The sequence below is a fragment of the Eptesicus fuscus genome, chromosome 11, assembly GCF_027574615.1.
Source record: "Eptesicus fuscus isolate TK198812 chromosome 11, DD_ASM_mEF_20220401, whole genome shotgun sequence".
Taxonomy (NCBI): Eukaryota; Metazoa; Chordata; class Mammalia; order Chiroptera; family Vespertilionidae; genus Eptesicus; species Eptesicus fuscus.
In genome coordinates this window covers 24,414,309-24,437,332 of record NC_072483.1, presented here as the reverse complement: position 1 = coordinate 24,437,332, position 23,024 = coordinate 24,414,309, and the positions used below count along the sequence as shown (strand labels likewise).

Below are 23,024 nucleotides of genomic sequence, written 5' to 3'. Positions count from 1 at the left end.
TAGAATAGTTAACAGTGATAATATAAAGACGGAACTTGAATTTCTCTACCAGTAAGACTGAAATGCGCAATATACTTTTATCTGTGTCTGTGTCTGGAACAATCTAACTTCTTGTCAACTGAATTGCTGATAAAGTAGCATGCCTTTTTTAGTGAACCACAAGAAATTTTTTTAAAAATATCAAATAATTTTTTTCAATACTTGCTAGAATGCTATAAAAATGGACAAATAAAATTTCATATTATTATTCTCTGTAGCCAAAGGAATAAGCACTAGTATATGTATCGGTATGATTTCATAAAATAAAAGAGCAACAAGAATTAACAAAACATTTATAACTGCACTTGATTTAGACCAGCAGTTTGTTGAATGTTGTTTGAAAAGACTAATAAATCAATGTTCCTGTTCAATTCTTTCCTCCCCTAGCTCATGTTTTACTTGAACAAAAGAAATAAAGCTACAATTTATTTTTTAAAATGCCTAAATCAAAAGCATTTGACAGATCTTTTTATTCTAAGTTTACTTAGAAAAGACTAGGGAATAAACATTCAAGTCAGGCAAATGATATGCTTCTCTAGGAAGAATAGACAGAATATAAATATAATTTGAAGAATCTCACATGATCTGAAGGGAAGGCTTTGGCTTCAAGAAGAATTTTGTACCGTTTTGGTGTCGGCTTAAAAAACGATAACTGCAATGAAATGGATTTATTGAGAAAAGCATTAATGCACAATTACACATTTGGTTAGTTTATACTACACTTTCATTTTATAATCTCCAGCATTTAAAAGGCATTAATTAATTACACATGTAGGTGTCTGTCGAAGGTACCTTTCCAATTAGCCTCATTTCCAATGAATTATAAAGAGAAAGAAGAGACTGGCAAATTCAGGAGAAAAGGTGAATCAGAAAATATAAATCCTCAGACTTTATTTAAACTTTAATTGAAAAATTATCTTCCTAATGCATTTAATGGTAATTTCTCTATTGTGAGACTGAAATATCAGTCTTATTTATATTGATTTATCTTCCACCCTGCTTTGGTTTCTAGTACATAATATTTGCACTGCTTTACTATTTTATGGGATTTTATTTTAGGTCCAATTAAAAAGTCCTTTATCCCTAACATGAAACATTTAGCATTCCCAGGGGCACCAGGGAGAAGTGGCTCACTCATTCACTGGGGCCCTTTTTTTGTTGTTGTTGTCCCAGAGTTCATGAAGAATGAGGCTGGCAATAACAGCAATTAAAATGATCGCTACTGTTAATTACGTGTTGATCATTGGCATGAGTGCTAAAGCAATTTTCACATATGATCACATTTCATACTAATGCATACCTGCAAAGTAGCTATTATTATCCTCATTTTTGCAAAGGAGAAAATTAAGATTTAAACACCTCAAAAAACATCCAAATTCAAACAGGCATTAAGTATCTTAGCTGGAAGTCAACCCAGGGATGTCTGAACTTAAAATTATGTTTTTCACTATGATACTCAGCATACTCCATAAGCATGTGCCTTCAGTCATCCTACCTAATAATAGACAAATATGCAAATTGACCATACCTCCAACACACCCACAAGCCACGGCCACCATCCAATCAGAGCGAGCATGCAAATTAACCCAAACCAAGATGGCTACAGCCACAGAGAGCAAGGTTTCCTAGGTAACAGAGGAAGCCAAGCTTTCTGCCTGCCCTTGCCAGGCCTAAGCCTCCACTCAAGCTACAAAGTTTCAATTATAGAAGGTAAACAAATTCAAACAAATGGCGGCAGAATGGAGCTTGAGAGAGCAGGCCAGGGTTGCCGCCATCAACAGGGGAAGCAAAGCTTTCCGCACACCCTGGTGGAGCCCACCTGCTTAAGGCTACAAAGTTTCAATTATAACCCCAACACAAATGGCTGCGGGCCTCGGAGGGAGCCCAGGCTTGGCTCTGCTCCAGGCTACAAAGTTTCAATTGTAGAAGGAAAATAAATTTCAGATACCAGGGCCGCTGCTTGGGTTGCCAGGGGGCGTGGCCAGCCTGCAAACCACCACAGGCTCCTCACTCAGGCCGCCCCACGCCCCAAGGGAACCCCACCCTGATAAGGGACACCCTTCAGGGCAAACCAGCTGGCCCCCACCCCTGTACCAGGCCTCTATCCTATCTAATAAAAGAGTAATATGCAGATTGATCATCACTGCAACACACAATATAGCTGCCCCCATGTGGTCAAAGATCCTGCCCTCATGTGGACACAAGATTACCACCACAAGATGGCCAGCAGGAGAGGGCAGTTGGGATGCACCCAGCCTGCAAGGGAGGGCAGTTGAGAAAGACCAGGCCTGCAAGGGAGGGCAGTTGGAGGTGATCAACCCTGCAGGAGAGGGCAGTTAGGGGTGTCCAGGCCAGCAGAGGAGGGAAGTTGGGGGCAAACAGGCTGGCAGCAGAGTGGTTAGGGAGTGATCAGGCTGGCAGGCAGAAGCGGTTAGGGGCAATCAGTAAGGCAGGCAGGCAAGCAGTTGGGAGCCAGCAGTCCTGGATTGTGAGAGGGATGTCTGACTGCCTGTTTAGGCCTGATCCCAGTCGGACATCCCTCGAGGGGTCCCAGATTGGAGAGGGTACAGGCTGGCCTGAGGGACAACCCCCCTCCGTGCATGAATTTCGTGCACCGGGCCTCTAGTATTTAATAATCATGTCTCCAATTTACTAAAATAAAATATTAATGACTTCACTGTGCATCTTAGTCATGTAGACATGATTACAAAAACTTACTTAAAAATGAAAAACATTTACAAAGCATCAAGCAAGTACTATAGACATCATATTTCAAAACAAGAATGTATTTGACATTTATTAAATACTTTGGTTTGGCTCAATGGATAGAGTGGATACAGTGTCTGCCCTCGGACTGAAGGGTCCTGGGTTCGATTCCAGTCAAGGGCATATACCTGGGTTGTAGGCTTGATGATAGGCTTGATTCCCAGCCCTCGTCGGGCGAGTACAGTAGGTAACCAGTCAATGTGTCTCTCTCACATCGATGTTTCTCTCTCTCTCTCTTTCTCCCCCTCCTTTCCACTCTCTCTATAAAAGTCAATGGAAAATATCCTTGGGTGAGGATTAACGAGAAAGAAGAAGCACCTTAAACACAGAAACTCATTTCAGGTACTAGGTCCCTTTTCTCCAATTTAGTTTTCTTTTCACATTCTTTTTTAACCTATTTCCAAAAATTAATCCACAAAACCATCCTGATCCATAATCCCTCCTGCTGAAGTCCAGCATATTGAAAAACTGTCTTTCTATAAAGCTCAGTGTTTGCTCGCATTTGTATGTCATGGTTTTGTGTGCTTACAAGCGGTTTTGCTTTTCACCCACTGTGACTCTTATTCCTTTTGTTCTGAGAAAAGAGCTCTTTGCAAGAGTCAACTCTCCCATAAGTATGTAGAAGCTTACCAGGGTCCAGCATGTCCCGCTAAAAATGAAAATAGCCTCACCACTTATTTTTAAGTAACTAAATCACCAGATGCTCACGAATTAAAGATAGGAAAATGTCGGGTTCTGTAAATGAATGTGGACAAAACCTTGATGAGAGAAGAAACTTACCAGAAGAAGATGCAAATTAACGGTCAAAGCATTCATTAGGACTATTTCTTTCTCATTGGCTCCTGCAAAGTAAACGTCATAATTTAAAGTTTTCTGTTACTGCTAAAGATACTTGGAAAAGCACAGCAGGAAGGCTTTACTCCTTCATCTTTAATGTTTTTAGAGATAAGGGCATATTTGATGTGTTATCAGAAGGAAATGGAAGTTTTCCCACTTGGCTCATTTTATCAAACAATATCTGGACTTATATGCACATAGCTAGCTAAAAATTACAGTTTATTTTTGATATAGTAAACAATAACAGCAAAGTAATGAAGCTTTTGTTTTGTTCTGTAAACTAAAAATGATTTATCCTATTATCAGCTAGTTTGTCAAATTCCCACAGAGCACATTTTTTGTGGTAAGTGTATTTCCAAAAGAAATCTTCAAAGAAATGAAAGCCAATCACATTTTTAAGGCTGGTTGTTTCTAATGTCAAATTAAAATGCACCTTCCCTGAAAGGAGGCTACTTTGTCGAACATAATTCACTGTAATTCCAGTGAGATATGTGATAGCTTATAAGACAAAAGAGCTAGGAAGTAAAATACAAGTATGTATATAGCTCTGGGGCTTATTCAAACACACTGATATCAGATAATTTATATGTATAAAACCCTAATATGCAAATAGACTGAACAGCAGAACAACCAAACAACCGGTCACTCTGACGTGCGCTGACCACCAGGGGCGCACGAGGAACATGGTGGGCATCGGCAGCAGGTGGCAGAGTGCGGAACATGGTGGGCATCGGCCACAGCAGGATGGTGGAGCAGGTGAGCGGGTGCACCAGACCAAGGCGGGGCGCTGGTCGCTGTCAAAAGGGCAAGCCTCTGGTGGTTACTGAAAATTATTTGCTCTCGCACGCCATGGTCCCACCCAGAGCTTGCACCCGCTGCTGGCACCTGGCGCTGGTCCCGATCACTCGGCACTGTCAGCGGGTGCAAGCGGTAGCTGCTGGCCTTGATCGCCACTCAGGACTTATCCACCTCCCCCCTGCTCCTGAGGGGTGATCGGGGCAGCAGCTGCCGCTTGCACCTGCTGCTGGCGCCTGCCCCAATTGCTCCGCTCTCAGCGGGTATTAGTGGGGCTGGCGCTGTCAGTGCATGGGAGCAGCGGTGGCAGGAGCGAGGCTGCCGGCAGACAGGGGACCAGGGGCTGTGGTGGGAGGGGCCGGGCGGGGGCAGGGAGGATGGGCCGAGACCCGCCCCTGTGCCCACCGCAGCCTAGCGGCCCACAGTTCATTTCAAGGTGCACGAATTCGTGCACTGGGCCCCTAGTTAATATATAAATGCATATCTGATGGAGAAAGCATGCAAAACTAAGATATCCACTACACAATTACAATCCAGTCTAATGGCTACTGCTGAGAGTTGTGACACTAAAAAGAGACCCAGAGCCAAAGCATGCATTGGATACTTAACTCAGAGCAAAATGACAACGATGATAATACTTTCCCTATTTTCAGTTCTTGTGATATCTCTCAAAGGCAATTAGACCTGTATAATAGGATAATGTCTCTTTAACCATCACTGAGAAAAATGGGCTGTGAGCTTTAATGCTTGTAAGGCTGTACTAAATATTAGAAAAAGAGTATAATACATTTTGTACCCAAAGAGATACTTCCGTTAGAGTTCCATTGTAATAGAATAGATAGTAATTGGAATAATTACTCTAATTAATAGATAGATTCCAGGATTAGTTTACTTGATGGGAGGCCACTGGAAGTAATTGTACAACTTAGGATTATAGATTTCAACATAGCCATTAAAAAAACATACTTTCCTGTTGCATTTGGCAGATGGATTTCCCCATTGGCTAAGCAAGGTTGCTAAACAAGTGGTGGGTGTATGCCTGGTCATTGTAAGGTGTATAGTGTCTGAAGTCAAGTGGCACTAGAAACAATCTCATTCTACATTCCACGCATTAATAAAATTTCTCTTAAACACACTATGTAGATATGAATATGATATGCTTATGTTGTATACAGTGGCATATATCTTCTATCATATGAAAATATTTTTGCACTATGGCAAGATAAATGATACCAGTTTTGTTAATTTGTTTATTTGCATGATGGTATAATTTTTTTTTTACTGTTATTTCTAAAACATTATCTAAGATATGTAATCTGGTATTATCCTTAACTCCCTGTTAGCTATTTGCATGCATCTTTTCTGAAAACCATTTATTTCATTTAAAAAAATATTTTGGCAGGGATAGTGGAAGGAGGAAAGGAAGGGAAAGTAATATAAAGAGACAGCAGAATTAACAGAAAGGGAGGCATTTGAAAGAATGCATTCTAAGGAGAAGAAAGCACACAAAAAAGAAAACATCACAAAATGAAAAATAGAGAAATAGAAGAGTCAGGATGGGGCAGGGGAGAATTTCTATAGAAGCTCAGATATTCCATTTTTGCTTAATGATTACATTCTGATTAAAATGATTATAGATTCCTGAAAAATGTTAGTCCTCCAAACAAGGCAGTGTTCATTTGAGATCACCTAACATTTTTCTTGCATGGGAATGTGATGAACCAGATGTACTGGGCTGAATTCTAGACATACACTGGGCACTGTGCTTCCTTCCCTCACATTCAATGACATACTAACACTGAATCAATTCTTTGTAAAGAATCCCTCACTGACACGAATACTTTGTCTATGCACACACAGAAATTATTCCCCTTGGAACGTTTTAAATTCAAGTCTATCAAGTGCTTCACAAAATACTCTCCTCACCTGCTACTAAAGTTAATCAAGGACAGGGTCAGTCTAACACATACATGCGTGCACATCTGAAGGTGGTGTTAATATTAAAGTTTCTGAACACTAATAGAAATGTTTATTCCAAGTGTAACCCAAAGGCACTAAAGAATGAAGTGCTCTTAATATCAAAGGGCCACACGTGATTTTTAGTGTATTTTAAAAAGAAAAGTTACCTAATGACATATCTTTTTCAGTTCAAATTGTATTTCGGAAACCACCATTCTTCTGATATATTTAAATGTCATCAGCATTCCGTAAGAAAATAAACCTTTAAAAAAAAGAAACTGAAATTCTTTCAAGTTGCTTTTCTTTGTCTCTCTTCTTTTGTCTAAGAGCTTTTTAAAAATTAATGTTGCAATTTCAAGAACTCCAGGTATTGAAGGAAAATCTTTTTAAAAGCTTCCCCAAAGTTTATCAGTCTTCGAAAGATCCTTTTCTTTGAAGATCATCTGCAACTCACCGCAGTCAATGTCAAGATGTGAATCACTTCATCTGAGACGGGTATGAGCCGGGGCTCCCAGTTGATAAGTGATTTCATGCTTGTTTATTTATTGGACATAATTTTTTTCTTTACCAGGAAGTGAAACCTAAATAAATGTAAGCTCTGCCTACTTATCTCTATGCCTGGCAAGCGGAAGTTTATTGAGCCCTTACTATGTGCCAACACTTCTAAATATGGGACATGTGAGAAATTACTTAGTCTTCCCAGTTATCTGATAAGGTTATCTACTTTGATTTTCCATACCTTATGAATGAGAAAAGGAATGTCCAAAGAGATGAACTAACTTGCCTAAAGTCTCACAGATAGGAAGTAGAAGACAAAAACTTACCCTCTCATACAAAAAATAATTAAAATCTCTGTCCACGGTTACATTTTGAAGAGATTTCTACATTATCTAACCCCCATAAGTGAAATAGATGAGGCCCATGTTCATCACAGACTTCCCTCTGCGTCTTTCTAAGTGTAATTTAATTTCAATTATTTGCAACATGAGGATGTCAGGGCTCCCAGCTGCTTAATGTTTGATAACATGATTCACGATGGGTCTTGCAACTGCCATATCCTTTCCTGTATATTTTATTAACTAGATGCTAATATTATTGTGGATCTGGTTGCAAGATTTGTGCTTGGGAGAAGTTTGAGAACTTTCCAGTCTGTTTTTCAAATAGCAAGTTCCTTCGGCCTCTAGCGGTGGCTGGTGCATGGCTGAGCATTCCAACTCTGTAGAGAGGGCTTCCAGGGATTATTGCTTTTCTGAGGGTCAACCACGAAGTTCATAAAGCAAATTTACATTCACATTACAACAGCTTTATAAGATGAAATGCTTGTAGCTAGCCCTTTGTGATTTTTATGTACCCAGGGAGAAATAGGCTTACTAATAATACTAGTAATATTCTTCAGCAATTCTATTTCTAGCATCTTGATAACATGATATTAATTATAGGAGAAAGTTATCCCATGTTTTGCAGAGTTGTAGGCTCTCTATAAAATGTTTTAGTAATAGTTTTTCTTCTCATCTGAAATTGATATTCTTTTCTATGTCTATGAATAAATATCATTACTCATTGTCTCTTTCTCCTCTCTATCCACTCTATCAAATTGTACAACATAATAATTTTATTATCCTCCTGTTACTTCTTTTTGAGATATTTTATGATGAAATTAAAGGCTGTTGTTTTAAGAACCGTGAAGAGTCAATCATAGCCCAAAATATACAACTTGCCTGTTTGCTCAGACATATGAAATAGCCTAGCAAGTAGCAAAAGTAAATTTGACTTCTGCTACTCTTTACTGTAGTTACCACACAGTTGTTTTAAATATTTTCTTATTTTACCACCTCTGATTCCAAAGAGGATTCCAGGTTTCTAGTATTAAAATGGGAGGAAAATTGATAAAAAGTAGAAATAGAGTTCAATATATGAAGATAAAAAACAAATCAGAAGCCATTAAATGTTTTTGTTACTTCAAACTTTACCAAATATTCTCAGAACTTTCTAGTAACCGGGGCAAAAAAGGAAACTGCATGGGACTTGCAACAAGATAAACACACAACAAATAAGATAAACACACACAAATACCTTCCAAAGAATGTGTTTCTACTAAAGCAAGCATGTCAAACTCAAAGACTAACACAGGTCAAATAAACAAGGTTTAAGTTTATGTAAGCTGCAAAAAAAACCCAAAAGCTTCAATTTTCATAGAAACGTAGGTTTGGTTTATTTCAATAGAGACATGCTGAATACAAAGGGCTGAAGTAAATGAGTAATTGTTAACATAAAATAATAGAACAATTTAATAAAAATTAATATTTTTTCTTGAACATTAACTTACCAGACACTGAATAACTGCACAAATTAATAAGTGTAACGTAAATAAACCTAATTTTTTTGTTCTCGAAAAGTGAAATATTTCATGTTGCACACACCAAACAAATCAGTCTAAGACTAATGATGAGGCAATCGGCTGCTAAAATATTCACTGCTAGTATTAGTGGAGAGAAATGGTGCACCTGCGTGCAAGGCGCATAAAGGAAATGAATGCAACACGATTATAGTACTCAGTCATTAGCGAACTTTGTAGTTCATTATTAATAACTAGAGACCTGGAGCACGGAATTCTTGCATGGGTAGGGTCCCTAAGCCTTGCTGGTGATCAGGGCCAATCTGTGGGGTGACCAGTAGGGTGATCAGGGTGGCCCCCGCTGGCACCCACCTTAGCTGGCCTGGCATCGCCCACTTGCCAGGCCCGCCCCCTGCCCCCCCCCCCCCACCGGTCACCTCCCTCTGCAGAGTGACCAGCGAGGCATTCGGGGGGGGGGGGGAGCCCTGCTGGCACCCGCTTTGGTTGGCCTGGGGCCTGGGGGCTGGGGGCAGCTCCTGTGTTGAGCGTCTTTCCCCTGGTGGTCAGTGTGTGTCAGAGCAACTGGTTGTTCCACCGGTCATTCCACCGTTTGGTTGATTTGCATATTAGGCTTTTATTATATAGGATTATGTAAAACAGGATATTGTAAAAATTAAGTTATGAAATTTTTATTAAAACATTTCTTACATATCGTTATATTGGCTGGGCTGCAAAAAATATTCGTTGTGAGGTACATGCAGCCTTCAGGCTGCAAGTTTGACATGCTTGTACTAAAGCAAATAAAGTGAACTAATTCATTTTCAACTTGACTTAAACCCATTTATCTGACTAATATACCTATAATAATAAAAGTGTAATATGCAGACTACCTTCCAGATGACCATGCTATGACACACACTGATGCCAGGCCAACCAAGGTGGGTGCTATGCGATTGGTCAGGGAGCCCCACCATTACCCTATGATCGCCCTGCAGAGGGAGGCCCAGGCCACTCTCTGGGGGCAATCGATGGTGGGGCTCCACAATCAATCACCCCAAAGAGGGAGGCCCAGACCATCTGGCTGGTGGTGCTGGCAAGAGACACCAGGGCTGACCTCAGAACCAGCTGCATTGAATAATGACCCCTGCCCTGGTGCTGACCCATCAATCAGTGGAGTCCTAGACCCTGAAAGCACACACCTGGAATGCTGCTGAATATTCTATTGAGATCATCCCCTGGAACCTCCCCTAAAATCTCCACCCTTAAAACCCTTAGGAGGAAGGACCTAGAGAGCTGTCCCTCCAGGGAGCACCCCGGTGTCTTTTCCCTCTCTCTTCATCACTCCCAAGCTCCGAGGGCCCTTCCTTTGCCTCTATCACTTGTTTTCTCAGCCCATTTCTTCTAGGAATTACTTCTCCTACCTCTGTGCCTTTCCAAATACATGTTCTGGGCTCTGAATTCTTTCCGAGCCAGAACTCAAGTACTGAGGCTGCTGAACCCAAGTCCAATCTGACCTTCCAGTCCAACACCTGGTGCCTTCTCACTGCTGGCAACAACACCAGAAGCCAGCCTTTGTTCTTGCAGTGTGAGAAAATAATTTTTATTTTATTTATTTATTTATTATTATTATTTTTTTTGCTTAAGCCACCCAACTTTCCCTACTCTAATTCCATTTTTGCCCCACCTCAAGTTAACTTTGTCTTCTAATTACTGGCCAAGATACAACTGGGGTGAAACACAGATATTTGTATACCTGCCTATACGAGAGCGAGGTGTGAAAAGCCTTTTGAAAGTTGAGGTTTTCCTAAATTCTCCATATACTTCCAAATAACACCATTCAAATTGCTTACATTTTATGTTTTGTTTAATACACTAAATTTCATATAAAATCTCAGGCAATACTGAATATTGAACCCAATTAAATAACTATTTTTTCAAATATATTTACCATCTAAAACTATCTTGACTACCACTAACACTACACATAACTCACTTTAGAAAACACATTATAGACCCTAAAAATAGCATAAAGCATATTATTTTCAACAATGCTCAGTCTAGTGTTAAATAAATCACCATTGATTAAATTAAAATGAGCCCAAAACTGATTGGTGTTTTAGGCCTTTAGCATGTGAAGGTTAGTGTTTATTTTACCATATAATGAAATCTTAGAGATTTAAGTTGATCTTTATAAAATTTGTTTAATTGTAAATTAATGCAATGCATGTGCTTTTCACTGGGGAGTAAATATTAGTTTTAATATATACAAGGAAAAATAATAACGTGTTTTATTTCTGTACCAAATAACCTAGTTACATTCTCTATAGCAATCAATTCTCAATTAAAATTATGCTTGCTCTTTACTGTTGTGAATTAAAATGGAAAATCAGGATGTTCTTCAATAAGATGTCTTTATAATTTGTTTATAATAAAATAATAAGGTCTTTATAAATCTTTTGGAAAACAATTATTTTGTACTTACCGACAATGTCAGTCATAAGACCTGCAATAGTCTCATCTCCTGTGATCCAAGGACGTTTCCCTATGTCATGACCATAGGCTCCCCTGAAATTAAAAAGGGACATAAACATTCTTAGCGCGCGCGCGCGTGTGTGTGTGTGTGTGTGTGTGTGTGTGTGTGTGAGATTTTTCAAACATCAGCATTAGCAACGGAACAATTCTAAATAAGTTTTGTAATATTCTAATAATTATATGAAATCATGCTTTCTAAAACCAAAGTAATACTTGAGAACTCTGTTTTTTAACTTACTTAAAAATTTCTTTGATTTACTTTTCCTGGGGAGTGGGGGTAGAAGAAATTGCCCCCATTCTTGTTATTTCATTATTTTTTTTTTGGAACCTAAGATTTTTTTTTTGAGAATTTTAGCACTATTTGAATACTCTACTTGTATACCTATAGGATATGCAGTATCTCTACTAAAACATACCTACTTTTTGAAGCTAAAAACTAAAATTATTATAAAATCCAATTATAAAATGTAGCTATAATCTATAAATTAAATGGAAGTGTATAAAATATAACTATACTCATTTTAGGTAAAGAATGAAACTTGGCAATAATCAAAGCCAATATTACATCTTGACCTACTTCTAGAAATGTATTCTATCATATTTCAGCTTAATTTCATCATTCCAGTAAGTCTCTCTGTAGGCATAATGCACAAACAAAAACATACAAAAGAGAACTTCAGCTCTCAAAAAGTTTTCATCAAATGAGGAAGGCAAATAAATACATGTGAAAAAGTATGGAAGAAATTAAAACAAAGGGTCAAGGGTGGGAAGGAGAGTGCAGGAGGGGTGGGGGTGGTGTTACAAACTTATATTTCTTAATTCAATTGCTCTTAATTTTTATAAATTCACAAACTATGTAAACTTGGGAAAAAGAATAAGCATGTGGTTTTTTGTATAGTGTAGACTATGAATGAAATTCCGTAAGCTGGCAGTGGTCATTGGGTTAACCTGTTCTCAGAGGTGAAGGGTAGCAGAATATGCTTCCCCCAAAATCTCTGTGGTATATTATCTTTAGTTGTAGGCACCAGAAAAACATCAACTGCAGGGAGAAGCTGTCTCTAAACTTTCCTATCTGCCTAAAGATAAATCCTCCAAAAGAAACTCAACTTCCATAAATTGCCTCATTCTGAATTTCATCAACCAGGGAAGACTGACTCTTGTCACAGAAGAGATTAAAAGTCAAAACCACACCCAGACAAACTTTGTCACAAACTTCACACCTCCCATCTATTATTCACAGACCCATTCATCTTTCCTAAAAGTCATTTACTCTCCCTGTCCCCTTTCCATATTAAGATGGTATTTAAGCCTGAATTTTTTTTTATAATATATTTTTATTGATTTTTTACAGAGAGGAAAGGAGAGGGATAAAGAGTTAGAAACATCGATGAGAGAGAAACATGGATCAGCTGCCTCCTGCACACCCTCTACTGGGGATGTGCCAGCAACCAAGGTACATGCCCTTGACCGGAATCGAACCTGGGACCCTTTAGTCCGCAGGCTGACGCTCTATCCATTGAGCCAAACCGGTCAGGGCTTAAGCCTGAATTCTAAGTCACCTTGGGGAGTTACTCATTTTCCCCTGGGTATCTCATGTTCTCATGAGAAATACATGTAAAAAACTTGTTTGTTTTTATCTTGTTAATCTGTCTTCCCAGAACAGTGGACAAACTGAAGAAGAGGAATCCCATTTTTTAACCTTTTCAGATTTTCGTGGTGTGAATACCGGCAATGTACTAGTAGCTGATGTCAGGGTATTAACAAAAATCCTGAAAATTTAACAATGGGCTTTTATTACCTGGTCTGTGCCAGTTCTAGGTCACTACTAGTTAAGAGACTATATTTTTAGAAACTTACCGGGCTTAATTTCCCATCTTTGTAAAAGCAGGTGGGTGATAATATATATCTTAAAGGATTACCATGAAAAATAAATAAAAATAACAAGCAAAAAAGACTGGTACCCAGTAGCCCTTTTCTAAGTCTTCTTTTCTAATGTAAATCTAATGCCAAAACTCCTTTCACAGGGCATGTGGTGTACAACACAATCTTAAAACTAGTATTTCAATTACCATATTAACTGAGATGAAGGAAGAGGACTTTCTTTGGAAATAAACATAAACTATAAGATCTAAGGAGGAAGAGAAGGGCGATTGTTAGTTATTATTATTCATATTATTATTAGATAGCCTGCAGCTTGGCTCGGTACAGACTCCCAATATAAATGCTAAAGACAAAAATCATTATCATTAAATGGTAGTTAAAGGCAGATACTTGGATCCTTTTTTATTTTAATCACACAGAGCTCCATGGCCTTTGCTGATAGCACAATACATCTTATTACATTTAGGTAGTAAAATTCTATGTTCTGCCTCAGAGAATTTATAACTCAGAATATTATGCCACCTACTTCTCACTCCGGTAGACACTGTGGTAGGGGTAATAATCTTTAAGGATATGTTTCTCTCTGCAATGCTTTTGGCATCTCCGTCCCTTTAAAATATCACACACAGAGTCTGCTTCTTCATTTTGTCAGGCCACTAGCCCGGGGTAGTAAAAATGTACTTAGAAAGTGTTACCCAAATAAACTCAAAGCAAAGTGGTCTGTCATTAGGAAGAATTGATGTAGACTACAGTGCAGTTACAAACATTCGTATTAAAGTTAAGAAAAATATTATATTGCTCTCATTCAAAACTGTTTAAAATAGTTGCAGCAGAGTTGCAATCTTCATTTACAAATACTGGAGAGGAAGAGAGGATGGGAGAGAATTAGCCAGTGTAGAAGGCAGTTAGCTTGGCATAAGCAGATTAGGAACAATGGGCCAGGGACTGAAGGTCACCAGGTGGAAAGACCTGGGTAGCTAGCAAGGGGCAAAAGTAGCCTGGAACCTTGCCCCCAGGGTGACCTTTCTTCCCTAAGCATAGCATATTGCTGGTCCTACAGTATAGACGCCCCTATAACAGGGTAGTAAGAAGCCAGGAAAACTCCTAAGCAAGTGGAATAGGGAAACTCACGTAAGAAAATGAAACAAGGCCAAACAGTTTGGGCAGCTTGCAGCCAGTTTGCAGCCAAACGTTATCTTGAGAACAAATGGCTAATGCCTCTCCTCACTAACCAAAGATGGCAGGAAAAGAGGGGGAGTTTTAGCTAAGCCTCTTATCCCTAACCAGAGAATACATAGCAAAAATCACCCTGGAACTGCCAAGGCAGGAGGGGGAAGGGAGAAGGCAAGAAGGGAGTTTATCTCACCCACGAAACAAAGAAGTCAGTCATTTGGGGAAGTTTAAACAGAGAAGCCGACACTCGCAGAGCTTGTCAAGATAAATTCACCAAACATTTCTCATAAATTCTAGGAAGCCATAAACAAAGTAAAAGGGAGACTTTGAGATCTAGTCTGTACCAAGATATCCGGCAGAGGAATTTAAAAACCTATAGACAGAAAATTATAAAAAGCCAAACCTCTACCAGGCAGCACTTCTCAAACTAGTTAGGAAGTCTGTCTGTGCTTCATAAGCCAGACGTATTTTGATAGGTTTGCTTGCTTTTCTTCTTTAATAAATTTACTTGCTTTATTTCTTTAATTTGATTCACTACAATGCCACCCCTCAGGGGGTCACTCTTTTCGAATTCTTTCTCATCAGCATGACAAGAACAGCGTATAGCCCTTTCCCTTCCCTTCGCCTCCAGGGGCTGTCCAAACACCTCTTCTGGTGTTTCTGGTGCCTACTACACCCTGACCTTGCATGTTGCTGGTCATTCGGTTTGGACCCTCCCCTGACATTTCCTCCCCTGGTATATCGCCAGCAATGTGGTAGACCCCGGCTTAGAGGAAGAACAAGGGGTCTGAGAATAGCCTCATACAATCTCCACGCAAGCCCTTGCACAAACACCCCCTTCAGCATTAGGACCCAGAAAAACATTTAGGCCTGACCTGTGTTTCAGCTCCAGGACCAGAAAAGGGGTAAGGGCAGGCTGGCTACATTTGGCCAACATGTGGATCAGCTTCAGTGACTAATGACCCCCCTCCAGGCACAGGCCAACCAGTGGAGACTATGACCCTGAAAGAATGAAAGGACACACCTGGAAAGCTGCTGGATTTTCTCATCTCCTTCCTCCAGGTGCACATATCCTTGCTTTCTTTCTCCTAAGTTCCAAGGGCCCTTGTTTCCTGAGCCCACACAACCCAGCTGGCTCACTTAGTTCACAGTTCACTTCCTCTACTTCTGTGACTTTCTAAATAAACTTCTGCTTGCATTTGAGTCTTGGCTCTGAATTATTTCTTAGCCAGAACTCAAGTACCAAGATTGCTGAACGGAGGTCCAATCACTGGTAACATTCTGATGCCGTTTCACTGCTAACACCAGGCACATCTTGCCATGAATGGGGTATTCTGTGAGATGTACATGAAGCAATATTTGCTCACGAAATTAGATTTCAGGATGTAAAATATAATTAGGGGCTTAATAGATATGTAGACCCTCTATGAAATGGGACTATGCTTTAACTATCCTAGAAAATGGAAAGTGGCCTGCTTTGAAAAGCTCTCCCTTCAATAAATATGAATTTGCAATCTTTCTTCATGATATCACAACTCTTTTTTCCCCTGTGACCCAATTGATCACTAACACTGATATCAGGAAAATCTCTGTAACATGTTATACCATGTACTCTCTTATTCATACTGAAGGCTGGCAGATTATGCCACACTAAAACTTTCCTCTTTGGCATGGGATTCCTTTGAGCTGAAAGCACATGAAAAACAGCACATGCATGGAGAGGCTGTCTCTGAACTCCCCTTAACCTGCCTGAAGACAGATCTTCCAAAAGAACCTCAATTGCCATAAATCCCCTCCCCGGATTTTCATCAACCAGGGAAAATGGGATCTTGTCACAGGACAGAGAATAGAAGTCAACACCACACCCAGAAAAACTGTCACAAACTATCACACCTCCCATCTATTCTTCTAAGGGCTCATTTGTCTTTCCTAAAAATTATTTATTCTCCCCAATGTGGCCTATATCTCCCCCAAAACTTTTCCCCTGTTAAGATAATATATAAGTTCTCTAATTGCATCACTTTTTAATTTTCTTTTTTATTGATTGATTTTTAGAAAAATAGAGAGAGAGAGCGAGAGAGGAGAGAGGTGGATTTGTTGTTCCACTTACTTATGCATTCATTGGCTGATTCTTATATGTGCTCTGACTGGGGATCAAGCCCACACCTTGGTGTATTCGGACAATGCTCTAACCAACTCTGGCCAGGGCTGCATCGCTTTTTGGGGTTGTGCATGAAAAAAACCTGACAAGCTCAGGGGAGGCCTGCATGGTGGTCTTACAAACTCAAAGGCCTAAAGTAATTATATCAGAGGGTCTGAAGTTAAACTTTCCTAACTAAAAGCTAATCACAGCAGTTAGTCATGTCCTAACCCAGTATCTTTCTTGACAAAGGTCAATCTTTAACTATTGTCTTTTTGCATCTATGATAACATACCTTTAGAATGTCAGAGTAACCCCCAGTTTTCTTCAGACCCCTCAGGACACAATCTCCCAACAGAGTACAAGATCAAGAAACCCCTAATTATTATCTTGTTCTCCATATACCATCTCAGTATCCTGTAAATGTTAATTGTTAACTATCCCATACCTACAAATATAAAAGGAATGTCTACCCATGGGTAGACATAAAAGTATGTCTACCCATTTTACTTTTTACCTAATCCTAGAGATTTCCCCACTTTGCTTTCTCCTGCCTCCCTAGTCTACCACCAATAAATTGCATGTAACCCCCTTACACCTCCTCCTTTGATTTTAATGCATAAAAAAGAAGGTCTAAAACCGCTATTCGCCAGACCATTTTCTCAATTCTTTGAGATTTTGCTTCCCAGCAACTGTTGTCAATTTGGCTCAAATAAACTCATAAAAATTCTCTACAGGTTTGATCCTGGCTGGGTGACTCAGATGGTTGGAGCATCGTCCCGTACACAAAAAGGTTGTGGGTTCAATTCATACAGGAAGCAACCGATTGTTGTTTCTCTCTCTCTCAAATCAATAAAAACAAATTCTCAGGTGAGGATTAAAAAAATTACCTATGGTTTAGATGTTTCTTGCATTGACAAGGTATTTACTTTTTCCCCCTGTGATGCCTTCATGAATGTAATATTAAAAATGAATAAAATTTTACACCTTTTCTCCTGTTAATCTGTCTGTTGTCAGTCTATTTTATATACCCAGTCCTTTGGGTCTCCCCAGTGCCCGTTCTGCACACATACTGGCACAAAGTAAGTTATTGTCTGCAAATAAAGATGTTTGTTCCTTATATGTAGTTCAGTGAGCTATTTTTTTCTTTAAATAATCCAACCTAAAATATCACAGTTCTTAGATGAATCCCTATAAAGTCATAGCTATGCCAAATTTTTACACTTATGAAAAAGAAATAAAACTAATTATCTAGCAGATATGACAACACAGAAGACCTAACATGATTATAACTTAGGGACATAATATTTATTGCCAACTTACAATTTTGCTCTTTAGGGCCGATATATCTTTCCCTTCTAGCTGAACTTTACCACTATGATTATTATCCCCGACTATTCTCCTTTAAATAATCTAGGCCATTAGTAAATATTTAATATAAAATGTTCTAAAAATTCTTTAAGCTTATTGCCTACCCATTTTAGCAGACCAACAGGGTCCAAGCATATTGATCTTATTGGTTCTTACTGTTATAAGACCACAATTATATATCAAATGGGTCAAATCACCCTAAATGTTTTCTATTTTGGAATCCTATATAATAAAAGGCTAATATGCAAATTGACCAAACAGCGGGACGATGGGTCGCTATGACGTGCACTGACCACCAGGGGGCAGATGCTCATCGCAGGAGCTGCCCCCTGGTGGTCAGTGTGCTCCCACAGGGGGAGTGCTGCTCAGCCAGAAACCAGGGCTCATGGCTGGCACACTAGCGCTAAGCTGTCAGTCAGACATCCCCTGAGGACTCCCAAACTGCACTGTGAGAGGGTGCAGGCCAGGCTGAGGGACCCTCCTCCCCCGAGTGTATGAATTTTGTGCACCGGGCCTCTCCCATTATATAAATATTGTCACTCCACAAAACAAATACATTCTCCAAAGTAAATGTTATTAATCTAATTTAGAAATTGCAGATTTGAAAATGATATTGGAAAATAACAATAATAAAAATTTAAAAAAACCCACAGAGGTAAGTAGTTTATTTTCAGTTTTGTCTTGAATATCTTGAAGTCTTAGAAGAAATCAGCTGGGTCCTGAAATATTTCAAGGATACTTCTATTCTTGACCTTTCCTTAGTATAAAAATCAAAGACAGTACCATATAAATTATAAGATCAAGCTACATTATGACTAGTGATGGTTTATTTTGTAGATAGGTAGGTAGTATGTCTTTAATAGGCCATAAAAGATGAAGTCATGGAAAATGATGACCATGAGCCAAATGGCATTTCCTACCTTACAGGTCATGGTTGGCCAGTCAGAGACTTGATCTCATTATCCCAGAGCAATATTTCAGCTAAAGCACTCTCATTTTTATGTTACCATTAAGATTATAAATTGTTAATATTATTTTTTCCTGATAAGCAACTTCAATGTACAACAGCCCACTGGAGTGGCATGAGATTACTTTAAACTGAAGCATGTGAGCAAATAGCAGCCAAAGAAAGAAACAGTATCTAAACCTAAGCAGAGCCTCCCAAAAATACAGCTGCCATTGAGCCCCTCAGAGGGAGGGTGGCCCTGTCCCGGGGGGTACAAATTCAGTTGCCATCAATCTCCCTCTTGTGGAGCTCCCAGCTAGGAAGGATACTGCACATTATCATCAGGAGGAAAAGGCCTGTGGAGCCTCCCCTACTTTCCTACGAAGCCCTAAAACTATGTCCTTTTGTTCATCTGGTATATAAGCTGTACTCCTGGCTGCTCAGGGAATCACTCCTCGGACAGCGCTTCTGTGAGCATGCGAAATACACTTTTCTCCAGTTAATGTGGAGGCTGTTCACTAATCTAGAGGCCCCCAATGAAAAGCTTTGCTCCCAACAGAACCTTAGCTGGAAAAGGTTAGCATGGGATTTTAAACTAAATATTTAGGAGCAAAGAAATAATGTACACTTTTGAAATTGAAGATGGGGAGTGGGGTAGGAGGACACAGGAGTGCAATCCTGCACCTCAAACACTACCCAACCGATATCCACAGGCAGGCAGAGCCATGGTGTTGACATGGCCACTCCCACTTAAAGCAAAAATACCTAAATAAAGCAAAGACAAAACAAAACAAACTAGCTACCTCATCTTTTGCTCATAAGAAATATTTTTTTAATTTAGTTTGAATTGCTTGAAGCATTAAAATGTACCTCCTTTCTGAATCATTTAATGAAAATTAGGTAAGAGGTTTTAAGGTTATGTAATATTAGAGGCCCGGTGCACAAAAAATCGTGCACTCAGGGGGGTCCCTCAGCCCGACCTGCACCCTCTCACAATCCGGGACTCCTCAGGTAGGGTCCCTAGGTCTGGCCTAAGATCAAGGCCTATCGAGGCTTTCCTTCCCCGGGCTACAGGCAGATGGCCCCACCGCTGCCACTGCTTGACATCTGTGCAGCGCTGCCCCCCCTCCCCTGCCACAGATGGCCTCTCTCTGCAGGAGACAGGCTGGGGTGCAATGGCTTGGCTGGCCTGGGCCTCCCTCTTCCTTTGCTGGGGGGCAGGCCAGGCCTGCGAGGGGCCGTCTGCCTACCTGATCGTCCCTAACCACTGGTCTGCCTACCTGATCACCCCTAACCTCTCTGCTTGCCTGCCTGATTGCCCCTAACCGCTTGCTTGGGTGAGCAGCTGTCTGCCTACCTGATCACCCCTAAACCCTCTGCCTGCCTGCCTGATTGCCCCTTACCGCTTGCTTGGGCGTGGGGCCAAGCACTGACTTCCAGTTGGTCAGCCTACAGTCGTTATTGGTCGTTATGACCCAGGGTTTTTATATATTAGGATTCTATTGTCACAGGGTAAAATGTAAAATTAAAAGGTAACAATAGAAGGGTAAGTGTTATGACAGAGACACTTTCCTGAACTATAACTTCAAAGTCTTGAAAATAACCTATCAGGCTCTTAATGAAGTATGATAATCATGAGGATATGAATAGGAAAGCAAGACAGCATTTTTTAAAATGCCTTGAGAATAAAAATGCACAGCCTAGCTGATTGACTATCCAAGAGGCAAGGACATCCTCTGAAGTTCAAATTCATTCAATTTGATTCTCTGCTCTCTTTTACATTAAAGCCAAACATGAATATTAACCATTTTTATTAACTCTGACCCTCATTTTTAAAATACTAAAACCTGCTAATGCAAAATGCTTCTAAATGTAGTGATATTTATTTTCCAGTGTGTGCATAAAGGTTATGCAGATAAAGTTATAACATGCTTAATAAATTATATAAACCTTATAATTTTTGCAATAAGTTGTGAATTTATATTTTTAACCACTAAAACTAAGAACTTTGCAGTGTTCTCAAATAGTTGTGGAAGTGATCATTTGCACACTCAGTGTAAACTAATTTTATAGGACAGATGCTATTCCCAATATGAAAGACCAGTGACCTAGAGAATAAAGGGAGATGGAGCAGACACTCTGCGTTTCTACAAGAGCCAAATGTCTTGCCTTTATAAGAGCCAAATGCCTTACATGGATTGTTTTCATCCTCCTGAATTGTTTGTTTCTAACCTTCAGGCTTGGCTCCCTCTTCATAACTACTATTTTAGATTCTAAGAATCAGAAAATGTTTTTTAAATATTTCTACTAATTTTTAATATTTTAAATATGTAAATAACTTTAAATAATATCAAATGTTTAAATAGTTAAAAATATTTTGAAAATATTTCTAGTTTCAGCTTTATCGGTAGTTACTGGGTGTTAGGATCACTGAAAGAGGAATGCATGAGGCTGAAAGGGGTAAAGAATTATGACTTTATTAGGTCATCTGGAAACCAGATGGGATGAGCCCCCAAATGGCGCCAGCACCTAGGTACAGGGAGTCAGAGATTTCAAAGGACTCTAGGTGGGCTTTTTCTGGGCGGAGAATTCTCTGGGTGGGTCTGGAGGAGAAAGATAATGAATGGTCTTAGCAAGTGGGATGTGGTCTAAGTGAAAGGGGATGTCCATTGTGAAGTGGTTTAAGGCAGTTCACGGGGCAGGGTGGGTATCAGTTCAATTATTTGGATTGAATTGTTTGATCAGACCTAACACTGGGGAACAATAAGAAGTAGATAAGATTAGAGATTTATAATATCACTGAGAATATGAAACTGATGAAAATAGACATCCTTAAACTGCCTATTAGTGCAATGGATTTTCAGGAGGGAAAATCAGTTCATTTGAGAAGGTTGGGATTAAAGAGGGCAAGCATTCAGGTAAACAGAGTGTGTGAAAGGTTTCAGAGGCAGAAAAGTAAAAGTAGAAGAGAAGAGATGGAGAGAAGAAGAGATCCTGATTTAAGACCCCTGCATGGTAGCAGGGAAGCTGCTTAGCTCAGCCCAAGAGGAGCATCTTCTCAACAACTGTGTTCAGTTTGGGGAGGAAAGTGCCTTCTGCTCCACTCAACCTAATCCTTCACCAACAATTTTTGTTTCCTTATTTATAAAAATTACTGTGATAGAGGTTAACCAAGAACTAATCATAAAATTACTAAATTGAATCCCAAATGTTAACACCCTTGTTAGTCATCCTATATAATACAGAGCTAATACCTTCATGCCGTAACAACTGATTAGCAGGAGGCTGTGTCCCCGGCCAGCGCCAGTCAGGGATGTGACTGACGCTGTATCCCTGCCCATCACTGGCCGGGGACATGATGTGCCAGCAGGGCTTGACGGGGGTGGGGCCGGCCAGGTCTGGATCTCACCCAATGAGGGTGGGGCCGGCTGGGTCTGGGTCTCGCATGATTTCGAGGCACATGCGGGTGGGTGGGCACTTGACTCTGGGTCCCGTGGCATGCCCCAGACTCTGACAGGAGGGTGGAGGGAGCTGGATACCCGCACCCAGGACCCACACAACAGGGCGGTGGCAGTTAGGGGCAATCAGGCCAGCGGGGGAGAGCAGTTGGGGCAATCAGGCTGGCAGGGGAAGGCAGTTAAGGGTGATTAGGCCACCAGGGGAGCAGTTAGGGGTATCAGGCTGGCAGGGGAGGGCAGTTAGGGGTGATCAGGCCAGCAGGGGAGCAGTTAGGGATATCAGGCTGGCAGGCAGAGGCAGTTGGGGGGATCAGGCAGGCAGACAGGTGAGCAGTTAGGAGCCCGTGGTCCTGGATTGCGAGATGGATGTCTGACTGCCGGTTTAGGCCCGATCACAGTCAGACATCCCCCGAGGGGTCCCGGACTGGAGAGGGTGCAGGTCGGGCTGAGGGACCGACCCCCCAACCCCGTGCATGAATTTCATGCACCAGGCCTCTAGTCCTATATAATAAAAGGGTAATATACAAATTGACTGAACGGTGGAATGACCAGAATGCCCATGGCCCCTTGCACCGGCCAGCACAACCCTGATGGCCCCCTTCAGGCTGGCCAGCTGGACCCCACCAGTGCACAAATCCATGCACCAGGCCTCTAGTTAAAGAAAAAAAAATACAATAATTACATATGTTTTAAATGTGACAACTCACATATTTAAATTTTTTATAAATAAATTTTAAATGAAATTATTTAGAAAGGGATTTAAATTTTTAAATATTTTTAAAATTTTATTCT

At 40.2% G+C, this 23,024-nt stretch overlaps 1 protein-coding gene across 1 annotated transcript in view; it reads right to left on the bottom strand.

The window, feature by feature from the left end:
• KYNU (kynureninase) overlaps positions 1–23,024 on the bottom strand; it is a 110,032-nt gene that overhangs the window by 63,189 nt on the left and 23,819 nt on the right. The window contains exons 4-6 of the mRNA XM_008143491.3: positions 11,214–11,296; positions 3,586–3,647; positions 620–691 (exon numbers count right to left, since the gene is read on the bottom strand). Coding sequence (XP_008141713.2) covers positions 620–691; positions 3,586–3,647; positions 11,214–11,296 — 217 coding nt within the window. The remainder of the gene's footprint in view (positions 1–619; positions 692–3,585; positions 3,648–11,213; positions 11,297–23,024) is intronic.